Source organism: Trichechus manatus, unplaced genomic scaffold, assembly GCF_000243295.1.
Source record: "Trichechus manatus latirostris isolate Lorelei unplaced genomic scaffold, TriManLat1.0 scaffold00220, whole genome shotgun sequence".
Taxonomy (NCBI): Eukaryota; Metazoa; Chordata; class Mammalia; order Sirenia; family Trichechidae; genus Trichechus; species Trichechus manatus.
In genome coordinates this window covers 3,154,387-3,168,150 of record NW_004444156.1, presented here as the reverse complement: position 1 = coordinate 3,168,150, position 13,764 = coordinate 3,154,387, and the positions used below count along the sequence as shown (strand labels likewise).

General features: G+C 36.7%; 1 protein-coding gene across 1 annotated transcript in view; it reads right to left on the bottom strand.

Annotated features, from left to right (window-relative positions):
- The window catches only part of LOC101360370 (probable ATP-dependent RNA helicase DDX60), a 62,458-nt gene that overhangs the window by 22,175 nt on the left and 26,519 nt on the right, over positions 1-13,764 (bottom strand). The window contains 6 exon segments of the mRNA XM_023742865.1: positions 3,633-3,760; positions 5,125-5,229; positions 5,341-5,387; positions 5,390-5,449; positions 8,370-8,509; positions 9,140-9,255. Coding sequence (XP_023598633.1) covers positions 3,633-3,760; positions 5,125-5,229; positions 5,341-5,387; positions 5,390-5,449; positions 8,370-8,509; positions 9,140-9,255 — 596 coding nt within the window.

Here is a 13,764-nt window from a genome sequence, read left to right as displayed (position 1 = left end):
GGGGTCACCACCTATATCACACACGGGGTCACCACCTATATCACACACGGGGTCACCACCTATACCACACATGGGGTCACATATATCACACACACGGGGTCACCTATATCACACACGGGGTCACCTATATCCCTCACAGGGTCACCTATATCACACAGAAGGCAACGGGTTCATATCAGCTGTTCTGTAAAAGATGTCTCTGAGTGGTACCAGTGGTTTGCACTTGACTACTAAATTAAAGGTTGGGGTTCAAAGCCACGCAGTGGTACCACAGAATAAACGTTGGCAATCTGCTTCCGTTAAGAGCTCAGTCAGGAAAGTCGCATGGAGCTTTCTACTCTGTCACGCATGGTGTTACCATCAGTCAGAATCGATTCAACAGCAATGAGTTTGGCTTTTTTGGTTTATTATGTAAAAGATCAACTGGCCCCTGGCCCACTGAGACATAGACCCTCACAGATGTGTGCAACTTGGCTCTTTTCAGACCTCAGTTTACTCTGTCTGATCACCCTCATCTCAGAAATGCACATGATACAGTAAGAAAAGAAAGATTTATTCCATCGTGGTTGTTATTTCTCTCAAAAGTCAGAGAAGAGTCCTGGATTAGAGTGGGAATTTTCTAACTATTACAGTGAATGTTGTTTCCGGGGTTAATTTATACGTTAGAACAAAACAAAAATAACAAAGGCATATCTTAACCTAAGACAATATTTGATCTGAAGACAATAAACACATAAAAATACTAAAATCATATTTCTTGATTTCTATATTAAAAGATAAATATGTTGATAACTTGTTCCAATAAGGTATGTGATATTATCAATGGTTATTCTTTATAAGTGAATATATACATTCATGCACTCTATTTTCTGCAAAGTTGCAAGCTTATAATTTCTGAAAAGCAAACTTATATTCTGTGTCCCTAAAAAAGAGGAAAGAAATAAGCTAGTAAAATTTTTAAAAAGTACTGTAAACCATTGAATAATCATTAAAATACTCAATAATCCTCTTCTTCATACGGCCCCAAAGTGAGCTATAATTAGATTAATTGGATTTGTCATAAAAACAGACAGAAATTGCACCACTACATTATAAAAATAAGTTTGATAAAAACAGCTGAGTTGTATAATAAGCAATAAAAACTCATATGGCTTATTACACATTTAATTCCGTATTTCAAGTAGAAATCATACTCACACAGTGAAGTTTTTCTTTTGAGATTTTCTGGCTTTCTGTAGTTTGTTTTCCAAATTTTTCCTCTGTCTTTCAGAATTTGGGTATTTAAGACCATTTTGCTTCATTATCAAATTCTCAAAAAGTTTTGAAGCTGCATTTTCCACTGAGTGAATGTTGAATCTATGTTAAACATTGGTGACAACATTTGATGATCGTATGCCCATATCACTCGACCCATCTACATCACTAAAGCGAATTTTTGTCAGCAAGAATATTTGTTTAGGCAATATTATTCTCTGCCTTCCATTTATTGAAGCCCGCTTGGTTCCTAAATTAGGGTATATCTAAGCGAAAGAAACAGAGTCAGCTGGACAGGTTAATTTTTAAGCAGTAACTATGATAAATAAGGGAACCCTGGCGGCCTAGTGGTTAAGAGCTACGCCGCTAACCAAAAGGTCGGCAGTTGGAATCCACCAGGTGCTCCTTGGTAACTCTATGGAGCAGCCCTACTCTGTCCTGTAGGGTCGCTATGAGTGGGAATCGACTGGACGGCAGCGGGTTTGGTTTGATTTTTGGTTATGACAAATAAAAAAGTTAGGTAAGGGCTCTTTGCTGGCTTAAAACTGCTCCCTTCCCATTTAAAAAGTCCCAATGTAAAGAATTCTGAATATCTGTGAAGAATAGACCAGTACTTTGTGACGGTTGTTACCAGTCAGTTCGTTTTCACCTGTGAACGCAGTTTGAGTTGGGACTTTAATTTTGAGGGAATTTCTATGAATAATGTTGTACTTCATCATTTCTGGTTTGTCCTTTTTATCATGTCTTTGCTCAAAAACTTTCCTATTTACTACAAGATAAAATGCACTCTCCTTTTTTATAGGCATTTGCAGGAGTTCACAATTTGGCATAAATTACCCGACTGTCTTCCTTGAACGTATATATGTATAAAGGTTATGTGTGGACAAGGGGACGCGTACGTACATACATAAAAACCCGAAAAACCAAACCCGTCGCCATCAAGTCGATTCCGACTCACAGGAACCCTGTATAGGACAGAGTTGAACTGCCCCATAGGGTTTCCAAGGAGGGGCTGGTGGATTCGAACTGCCGATTTTTTGGTTAGCAGCCTAGCCCTTAACCACTGCGCCACGAGGGCTCCATACATATATACACATGCATAAATTAAACTCACCTCCAAAAACAAACAAACAAAAAACCCAAACCTGTTGCTGTGGAGTCAATTCTAACTCATCGCAACCCTATGGTCTCCAGCCAAAGCTATTCTCCATCTCGCTATCTAGCTATCTCCCTCGGAAGTTTGCTCGTAACCTTTGTGACAAAAGATTTTGCTTTGCTTTGTTTTTTTTTTTTTTTTTTTTTTTTGTTTGTTTGTTTTTGGATGGGGGGTGGCCACAGGTCTTGTTCTATTTCAGATGGCGTGGAATAAATCAGATTTCGGCTTGAAGTCCTTCTTTCTTCTCCCTGTCTAGCCTATCTACATTTTGAGACCCTGCTGGTTTGTAAAAACTTCATTGACCATCCCAGCCCATTGTACTAATTCTTCCAGCTAAAATATAAAGCACTTAGTGTCTTTTTCACATATTTATTTAGAACATATAGTAAGTTAAGTACCCTTGAGGGGCAGACTATGCTTTACAGTTAATAATGTACTACTTTGCTATGCTGTGTTTCCAAAGGTGACATATGCATCTTTACATCCCCTGCAGTACCTACAGAATGCCCTGAACACTGTAAATGTTTAGTAAATGTGTATGAACTGCCTGGGTGCGCTATTGTTTCTGACTGACTCAGGTCATATGAATGGGGGCTCTAGTCGTCAGCTAAATATTTTGTGAAGGAAAATCATTATTTTAAGAATGATGAAAACATGATGGCTAACTATCTGATGTCATTTCCAAGCCTCACCTCGGTTTTCTTTTAACTCTATGAAGGGACAAATGGAAAGAGGCGACTAGGGAACTGTCTTCAGGCTTCTCTAAGATCTTTTCTTTGTACTAAAGGGCTTAGCTATGGTACATTTTTGAAAATAAGGTACAGAGCAGATATTCAGTGTGTGGTCAGCTGTGTATATGTGCAAGCTGTTACTGTACATACCCTCTTTTGGTGAACATACAATACAGTCTTAGCCTTTTCCATTCTCTGACTTAGATTATATATAGAATTTTTTAAATAACTGATGGACTAGGGATTTCCACTCTACCAAACTATATAATCAGATTTTGAAGTGTAACTGTATAAGAGAGGTGTTCCATCCTATCACATCATACCCTATTTGGTACAGTAAGTATGACTTCAACATAAATAGAGTTAAAATTCCTCAAAGTTCCACAAAATACAAAGCAGAGATTATATATCCTTCCTTAATGATACTTTTCAAACATCTTCAAATTCATACAAATTCAAGTGTAATGACATCTGTGCAAAACATTACTTACGAAAAAAATATTGCGGGCAGTCTATCCATTTGTTTAAGTTTTTCCACAAAACAGGGAAACGTTCTTCGCTTTTCAGATTCTGCACTGTCAAAAGTTTGAGGCTTAAGGTACTTCACGAACTGATCCACCTGCATAAAATTTGTGTAAGTAATAGGTAGATGATAAAATATTTGTGATTTTGAAAACTAGTGAACAAAATCAGTTCATATTTGAGACTGGAAATCAAAATAGTGAAAATATAACAACTTATGAAGAAAGTTGGGTATTAAATCTAAATCCTGCACTAAATATTTTTAGATAAGCCAAGGGCTTAGCCATCTGTACCACCCGGGCTTCTAGCTAGCTCAATTAAAGGGAGAATATCATGGCATGGTGATGGAATTTACTTCTTCAAATTCTGAAGAGCTTTATAAAAGGGCAATACTCCTGTGCCTAAATAAAGAAATCAGATTCATTTCATATCAATCTCCTATTTAAGTAAATCCTAAATGGTTTTAACTACCTTGTCTGGGTTCAGCTAAATCCAACGAGTCATTTCCTTTTTGAGTTCCTCTTCATATTTCTTTGCATCCGTTCTCATGACGATTACTTTATTTTTAAAGCAACTGAATTCCTCAGGTTCTAACTCCTTGAAAATGAAGACCCACAAATACCAGTGAGAATGGAATCATTATCCTTTCTAACGTTTTCCACATACACTACTATAAAGTCAATCTATCCTACAGATAATACCCATCCACATTCAGTTACCCAACCAACTGCATATAGGCTGACCACTTCTGTTCTATTTGTATTGGTTGAATACTACATTATTCTGTTCTAATGAGAACCTACCAACACACAAATGATTTTTTTTACATTTGCAAAGAATTTTAGTTTTATAAAATTAAATTTATGATTTTACTTACACTGAATTATGAATTTATAAATATTTTTATAAAATAAGATGAAATTAAATTTTCAAAAATGAAGCAAACATCAACTTTAATTTTTAGTTGATATTTTGACCTTACTAATTTTGTCTTTCTTTTTTTAATTTCATTGTGCTTTACATGAAAGTTTACAGCACAAAACTAGCTTCTCATTCAAAACACATAAGTGATTTTTAATACAGTATTGCATTTTGCTTTAGAAATAAAAATGAAAATTGCTAAAGTGTTCATTTAAAACATACATAGTTATCTTAACTTGACAAGGGTCTCTTACAAGCACTTCGCAGATAACTATTCAGTCAGTCTTCACAACAGCTCTGCAAAGTAGGTATGATTATAACCTTGTAGCAGAGAAAAAATACTGAACAGATAGAATATTTAACTAATGTGCCCAGTTGTGCAGCACTGGGACGCCAGAGTCTGTGTTGTTATAAATGAGTAATGTTGCCTTCATCTGTAGCAGAATAAATGCCGTTCACCAGTTTGTCCATTATTGATGTGCTGCAAAGCGGTACTCCTTGTATATCTATGAATCTCTCTCTGTACATATACACACACACCTGCATTCTTGACCATTCTGGCCAAATATGTACCATAGCATCATAAAGCAGAATGCTTTCTCGAGGAGAAAATCCAAGGTCTAAAGGGATTCCATATTTCTTTATCTAGAAATCACAAAATGCAAAAAAAAACCCACACACATAAATATCATATCGCTAATACAGATGCATAGGGATCTAGAAACTTACTCATTTTGAAAAGCAGTTTCTACTTACGTGATTGACTGTTAGTGCGCCACAAGGGTGATAATTTCAATGACAAAGTCATTATCCTTTATGGAACACACATGCTTTTCTAGATCATTGTATTGCTCTTTGTAACGTACTGTAAATACAGGAAAGAGGAGTCAGTGTTCCTATCCTGTATATCTGTGTTTCACTTTTCCTACTGGTGTTCATCTTATATTACCTTCTGTAATTCTTCTTCAGGTCCTGGCTTTTAATTTCAATTTTCTACTTTATTTTTGTATACATTCTGGTAAAGCTTGCCTTTGTATAATGGAATATAGGATGAATAAATAACCATGCGTGTGTGTGTGTGTGTGTGTGCACATGTAGATATATAATCACATAATTATATTTTGATTGTTCTTTAGGTGAAGGTTTACAGAGCAAATTAGTTTCTCATTAAACAGTTAATACACATATTGTTTTGTGACATTGGTTGCCAACCCCACGATATGTCAACACTCTTCCAGTCTTGACATTGGGTTCCTCATTTTCATTTGTCCAGCTTTCTTGTCCCCTCCTGTCTTCTCGTCTTTAACCCTGGGCTGGAGTGCCCATTTAGTGTAATATATATGGTTGAGCTACGTGTATTATTGTTTCTTTTATGGGCCTGTCTAATCTCTGGCTAAAGGATGAACTTCAGGAGTGACTTCAGTACTGAGTTAAAAGAGTGTCTGGAGGCCATACTGTCAGGGTTTCTCCAGTCTCTGCCAGACCAGTAAGCTGTTCTACATTTTTTTCGAGCTCTGTCTGGGACTCTCTATTGTGATCCCTGTCTGAGAAGTCTGTAGCGGTAGCCAGGCATCATCTAGTTGTACTGGACTCAGTCTGGTGGAGGCTGTGGTAGTTGTGTTCCATTAGTCCTTTGGATAATGTTTTCCTTGTGTCTTTGGTTTTCTTCATTCTCCCTTGCTCCAGATGGGGTGGGACCACTAGACGTATTTTAGACGGCCACTCACGTGCTTTTAAGACCCCAGACACAACTCACCAAAGTAGGATGTAGAATATTTTCATTCTAAACTATGTTACACCAATTGAGCTAGATGTCCCCCAAGACCATGGTCCCAGCCCTCAACCCAGTAACTCGATCCCTATGAGAGTTTAAACGTGTCTAAGAAGCTTCTATGACTTTGCCTTGGTCAAGTTGTGATGGCTTCCCCAGTACTGTGTACTGTCTTATCTTTCACCGAAGTTACCACTTACCTATTGTCTACGTAGTGCTTTCCCCTCCTCATCCCTCCCCTCCCTAGTAATCATCAGAGATTGTTTCTTTCTGTGTGTAAACATTTTCATGAGTTTTTATAATAGTGGTCTCATACAGTATTTCTCCTTTTATGATTGACTTATTTCACTCAGCATAATGCCCTCCAGATTCATCCATGTTGGGAGATGTTTCACAATTCATCATTGTTCTTTATTGTTGCATAATATTCCATTGAGTGTATGGACCATAGTTTGTTTATCCATTCATCTGTTGATGGGCATCTAGGTTGTTTCCATCTTTTTCTATTGTGAAGAATACTGCAGTGAACACGGTTGTGCATATGGCTATTTATGTGATGGCTCTTATTTCTCTAGGATATATTCGTAGGACTGGCATTGCTGGATCATATGGTATTTCTATTTGTAGCTTTCTAAGGAAGCGCCTGATCATTTTCCAAAATGGTTGTACGATTTTGCATTACCACTAGCAGGGCATAAGTTCCAATCTCCTCGCAGCCTCTCCAACATTGGTTATTTTCTGTTTTTTTTGTTTTTTTTTTTTTAATTCATGGCAGTAATGTTGGGGTGAGATGGTATCTCACTGTAGTTTTGGTTTACATTTCTCCAGTGGCTAGTGATCGAGAGCCTTTCCTCATGTGTTTGTTAGCCCCCTGAATATCCTCTTAGGTAAAGTGTTTATTCATACCCTTTGCCCATTTTTTAATTGGATTACTTGTGTTTTTCTTATGGAGATGTTGCTTTTTCCTGTACATTTTAGACCTTTGTCGGATATACCATAGCCAAAATTTTGTTCCCAGTCTGTGGGTTCTTTTTCTATTCTGGTGAAGTCTTTTGATGAGCATAAATGTTTAATTTTTAGAAGATGCCAGTTACCTAGCTTATCTTCTGGTGTTTGTGTATTGTTCATTACAGTTTGTATTCTATTTATGCCATGTATTAGGGCTTCTAGCATTGACCCTGTTTTTTCTTCCATGATCTTCATAGTTTTTGGTTTTATATTTAGGTCTTTGACCCATTTTGAATTTGTTTTTGTGTATAGTCTGAGTTTTGGGTCCTGTTTCATATTTTTACAGATGGACATCCAGTTTTGCCAGCACCATTTGTTAAAAAGACTGTCTTTTCCCTACTTAATGGACTTCTGGCCTTTGTTGAAGATCAGGTGACCCTAGGTGGGTGGATTTACATCTGGGTTCTCGATTCTGTACCATTGGTCAATGTGTCTGTCTTTGTACAATTACCAGGTTGTTTTGACTACCATAGCAGTCCCATACTCTATCCTTAATCATACTGAAATTATGCAAGGATTTTACTTTTTACTGAAATAGATATTTTTGAGAAAGAGCTTGACCACTGAGTTTAATAGATCCACCATTAATTAGTTGCTACTTAACTTCCTAGAACTTAGTTTCCTACTCTAAGTAAAAATAAAATTGACTTCTTTTCAGGGCTGTAGTAAGAACTAAATTGTTTTGCATATACAAGAGACCCTAATATGATGCAAAGGTCCCTGGGTGGCATAAATGGTTTGTGTGCAACTGGTTAATAACTGAAAGGTTGGTGGTTTGAACCCATCCCATGGTACCGCAGAAGAAAAGGCCCGGGAATCTGCTTTTGTAAAAATTATAGCCACGAAAACCCTATGGAGCAACTCTACTCTGTAACACATGGGGTCACCATGAGTTGGAATCGACGTGATGGCATAAGGCAACAACAACATCAACGATACAATGCAAGCACACAGAGTGTGCTCAGTGCTTCTGCGTTCCCCTTCTCCCGTGTTAAGATACCCAGACCCAATCTAACTCAGTAAGATGGCTTTTCTCTCCATTTGCTTTCTTGTTTCTTTGAACCTTTCAAGGCGTTTTGTGATGCACCAGAATTTTCCATTGTGCTCTCAACATCTCGCCAGTATCTTTTAATCAGCACCGACCATCGAGTTATAAAAATAAAGATATTATTGTCACAGAAAAACAAATACGCAACATCATTTGTCTTTAAAGAAAAAAAATCATTTCAAAGTGATTTTAAGAAAATCAAACTTGTCTCTAAATTCTGAACATATACTAAAACGATTTGTATATTGCATAGTTTAATCAATTGTGAATTTCAAATAAACACCAAGGACTGATACTTTCAGGTTCCTTATAAATTGTACCGACCAAATACAGCGGTTATTTCCATTTCTGCCAAAACAATGTTGACCCATTGTGAAAACGCTTCTTGAAATTTTGCATGGGGAAGTTAGTAGTATGCATAGGGTATTTGACGGATAGTTTCAAACTTCATTATGCTGCTCTACAAGAACTTAACTATCAAAGAATAAACAAAAAATTATATCGTTTTTACATAAAATTCATGAGGGACCAGGTAAGTACATGTCATTATGTTGTATCAAAGAATAAGAAAAGATGCTTTCTAGTTAAATATAACCGAAATCAAAGGAAATAAATCTCAGCTGAAAACGTTTATGCATTTTGTTTTGTTTTAGAGATTATTGGAATAAACCCATGACCAGACAGAATTACGTATCCATTCATAGCAACAATGTACAATTTAAACTTACTCAGTAAGATCTTCAGGATTACTGATAGTAGCAGAAAGTGCCAAAAAGGGACACCGAATCATAACAAGAAGATGTTCCCAAACTTCTGCTCCCACTTCTCCCCCAAGACAGTGAACCTGTTGATGTATAAAAATAGGTTTAATATAAAACAGTTTAAACGTTTCTAACATTTTCGGAGATTATGCTACCAGGATCTATTATTTCCTTCTCCTTACTCGTTCGGTAATATACATTCATCCAAAGTAGGTCAATGAATCCAACGTGCTTTTGAGCAGACTTCACATGGATTTGAGACTTTTACCAATAATAAATCCAGATATTACTTGTTCCATCTTGCACTATAATAGCTGAACTATTTTTTTTTAAAAAGAGATTATTACATCCCCTAGTAACAAAAGCTCATAAACAAGAAAAAAGATGAGCAAAAGAATAAGCTGCATATGTCTTATTTTGAAACAAAATATCGGCTAAATTACAGAGATTGTCATGAAAAGAAAGATAGTAAGATGCAGAAAAACCTCTATAAAAATTAAATATTCACTCGTGTCACTAATCCCACCACTAAAATATAGATAAAAAATGTTTATGAAACGAATTGACTTGAAATAATAAACTTCACCAGGATGTTACTCAGTCTGCAAATGCGTATAGAGCACTTATTGTACAATAGTTAGAAATAAAGAATAGAAAACAGTTAGAAAGCCTGAGTGCCCTGCCGACAAATGGAGACAAGCGCAGTGATAAACTCATTCATCGTTAATTCACCAACGTGACATGTACCCTTAATAAACGTGTATAAAAACAAGAGCAACCCTGCAAGACTTGATTCTGAATACTTTCCATAAAATTCTCAACTAATAATAACCTTCATCTACTAAAACTAGAACCTTATGTATGTTATACCCTATTTTTAATAAAACATGAATGAAATCAATTAACTCAATTTCAAAAGGCCTATGGTGATGAGTTATCTCTGATTTTTACGAAAGAATGTGTCCTTTATAGATCACTATAAAGCCGTCAGAAGCTCTGGTGGCACAATGATTTAAGCACTCGGCTGTTAACAGAAATGTTGGCCGTTGGAACCACCAGCTGCTCCTCCGAGAAAGAGGTAGCAGTCTGCTTCTGTAAAGATTACAGCCTTGGAAACCCCGTGGGGCCATGCTACCTTGTCCTATAGGGTCGCTATGAGTGGGAATTGACTTGAAGGCAATGAATTATAAAGTTGGCATTGTGGAGAAGTAAATGGAAGCTTTTGCAGAGCTTTTAGTCAAAATAAAACAAAGAGAAGAGAAAAACATAAAGAAAATCAGAAACGTATTGGTAACAAGGATATTTTAATATAGTGTAACATGAATGTGTGTTTGATATATCAAAGAATAATTGATAAATAAGTGACAGCGTGGGATTTATGACCTTGAAGTGACAACTCTTAAAGGTACACACACACACACACACACACACACACACACACACACACACGCATGGTTATTTATTCATCCTATATTCCATTATACAAAGGCAAGCATACAAAAATAAAGTAGAAAATTGAAATTAAAAGCCAGGACCTGAAGAAGAATTACAGAAGGTAATATAAGATGAAGACCAGTGGGAAAAGTGACACACGGATACACAGGATAGGAACACTGACTCCTCTTTCCTGTATTTACAGTACGTTACAAAGAGCAATACAATGATCTAGAAAAGCATGTGTGTTCCATAAAGGATAATGACTTTGTCATTGAACATTATCACCCTTGTGGAGCACTAACAGTCATTCACGTAAGTAGAAACTGCTTTTCAAAATGAGTAAGTTTCTAGATCCCTATGCATCTGTATTAGTGCTATGAAATTAATGTTGTTGGGTTCTTTGCATTTTGTGATTTGTGGTTCGATCAAATAGTGGGACCCTAACCAAAAATGCAAAAGAAAAGAAGTAAAACAATTTGACATAAACATTTTGCAGCTTTTAATTCAGTGTTACGCTTGGGAACACTAAGTCTTACTGTTTGACTGCAGAGATGGCTTTATAATTGTGCTGAAACGTGACACAGCATTAAAAGTGTAGAACGCTCCCTGCGTTCCAATTCTGGGCCTGCTATTAAAACTGCGCAAACTTGGGAAAATCAGCTACTCTCCCTTGTGTCAGTTTTGTGGGCATAATAATAGTACCTACTTCACAGGCTGTCTCTGAAGCCTAAATGGATTAATAGCTGGAAATTGTTTAGAATAAATGCCCATAGGAGATATTAAAAATCATGGTAGCTGTTATCATTTTACACGTACGGCAATATGTGCAGAAGATTATTTATATCTAAGAGTCAATTTTTGCATTCTTTTTTCCTCTGTTTTATTGTGAAATACAACATTCAGTAAATTGTATAAAACAAATTTTCAGATTAACACAGTATTATAAAACAAGCATCTCTGTAACCACTCCCATAACTAAGATAAACGATGTTGGGAGCACTTCAGAAATTTGGAATAGAGCATTCTCCTTCTCTGGAGGTACTGTGATGCTATTTTATTATGATTCCTCTGCTTTTCAACATACTTCTCTCCCGAGACAACCTGCCTATGTATAAATCTACATCTAAATTTAAATCTGTATCTAGATCCATTTGTATGTATTCTATTATATGACCATGTTGTTATTCTAGCCCTTCAAGTCTATTCTGACTCATAGTGATCTTTTAGGACACAGTAGAACTGCCCCGTGGGGTGTCCTTGCTGTAATCTTTACGGGAGCAGATTGTCGGGTTTTTTTTTCTCCTGTGGAGCCCCTGGTGGGTTTGAATCACCAATGTTTTGGTTAGTAGCTGAGTGCTTAACCATTGCGCCATATACACGTGGTTCTGTTTGTGGGCTCTCGGGCCCATGGGTCTGTGTGTTTATCCCTGTTTCAATTCATCCCCTTGATAACCATAAGACTACAATAAACACTGATATCTGATAGAGGAAGTTTACCCACCTTGATGTTCTTTCTCAAATGTATCATTTTGTCCTTTTGCATTTCACGTAAATTTCAGAATCAGACAATCAACCCCGCTACACACCCACACCCACACCCACACCCACACTCTCACAGACACACACCACAGAGGGAGAGAAAAAAAAACCTGTAGATTGTGATTGCATTGAATCTATAGAACAATTTGGGGACTTAATATGTCCAAATTGATCTACAGGTTTAGGGCAATCATAAACATAATATTAAACTTTTCCATTACAAGAAACTGGACTATTTCTCTCCATATCTTTCTACTTACTTTATTTTTTTAACTATCATTTAGTAGAGTTTAAACATTTCTTTATAAAAACCTTGCAAATGTTTCTACAGATTTAGTCCCAAGTACTTCAGCTATTTTATGTATTATAAATGCTATTTAAAGTGCTTGTATATTTCATTTTCTCAAGGTGTTGCTGACTTGAAAATTATTCATTAATTTGAATTTCCATGGATCGAAAATATAAGGGTATGATCTGGACCAGAGTGTAATTATGCAAGAAAGACAAAACAAAAACATACTGTGATGCTTAAGGTTATTTGTCGACTTGGCTAGGCCTGCTTCTCAGTGGATTGCCAGATATTATGCAATCATCCTCTATTTTGGGATATGATATGAGTAGCCAATAAGAGGAAACGGGAATTTCCTGGAAGGTGTGGCCTGCTTCCAATATATATGGATGTTCTAGCAAAGCTCTGTCTCTCTCTTGATCTAGCCTCTGACTTGTCATCCTCTGACCTTCAGTTCTTGGTTTGTGAGCCAGTAGCCTGCTGTCTGACCTGCCGATTTTGGGTTCTTCAGCCCCTGCAACCACGTGGGTCAGGAGAAGCCACCAGCCTCACACTTGACCCACAGACTTGGGACTTGCCAGCCTCCACAACTGTGTGAGCCATTTTCTTGAAATAAATCACTCTCTCTCTCTCTATTTTTATATACACACTTCATTGGTTTTGCCCTTCTAGAGAACCAAGCCGAAGATAAACAGTTAAAAAAAAAAAAAGTACCTTTGGAAATTAAGAAATATACTTCTAAACAACCCATGGATCAAAGAAGAAATCAGGACAAGACTTAAAATATATTTCGAATTAAATGAGGAAAATAATAAAACCTATCAAGTGTTACTAAAATAGTATTTTAAGATTAATGTATACCCTTAAATACGTATGTTAGGTAAGAATTGAAAAAGTATTTTTCAAATTATATGTCATTTTCCTAAATTTGCAGCCTCTCTTTTTGTTTCTTGCTCCTTCTTCTCTGTTTGTTTTGGTTGGGTTTGATTTGATTTTGTTGTTGTTTATATTTTGCTTTTTGTTTCCTGCCTGGTAGTGGTCAGCAAACCAAAGCTAGCTAGAAGGATGAAGCCTTTCTACTCTCCAGCCTTCGATGTCTAATTTTAGCCACCAACGTCCCTGGTGGTAGGTAAGTAGGAAATTATCTCTTAAAAGATAGTCAGTTCAGTGGGATAAAAGTTCTTTGGCTAAAAGAAAATAAAAAAGAGTCTATTGGTGCCCTGGTGGCGCAGTGGTTAAGAGCTTGGCTGCTAACCAAAAGGTTGGCAGTTCAAATCCACCAGCCGCTCCTTGGAAACCCTATGGGGCAGTTCTAGTCTGTCCTATA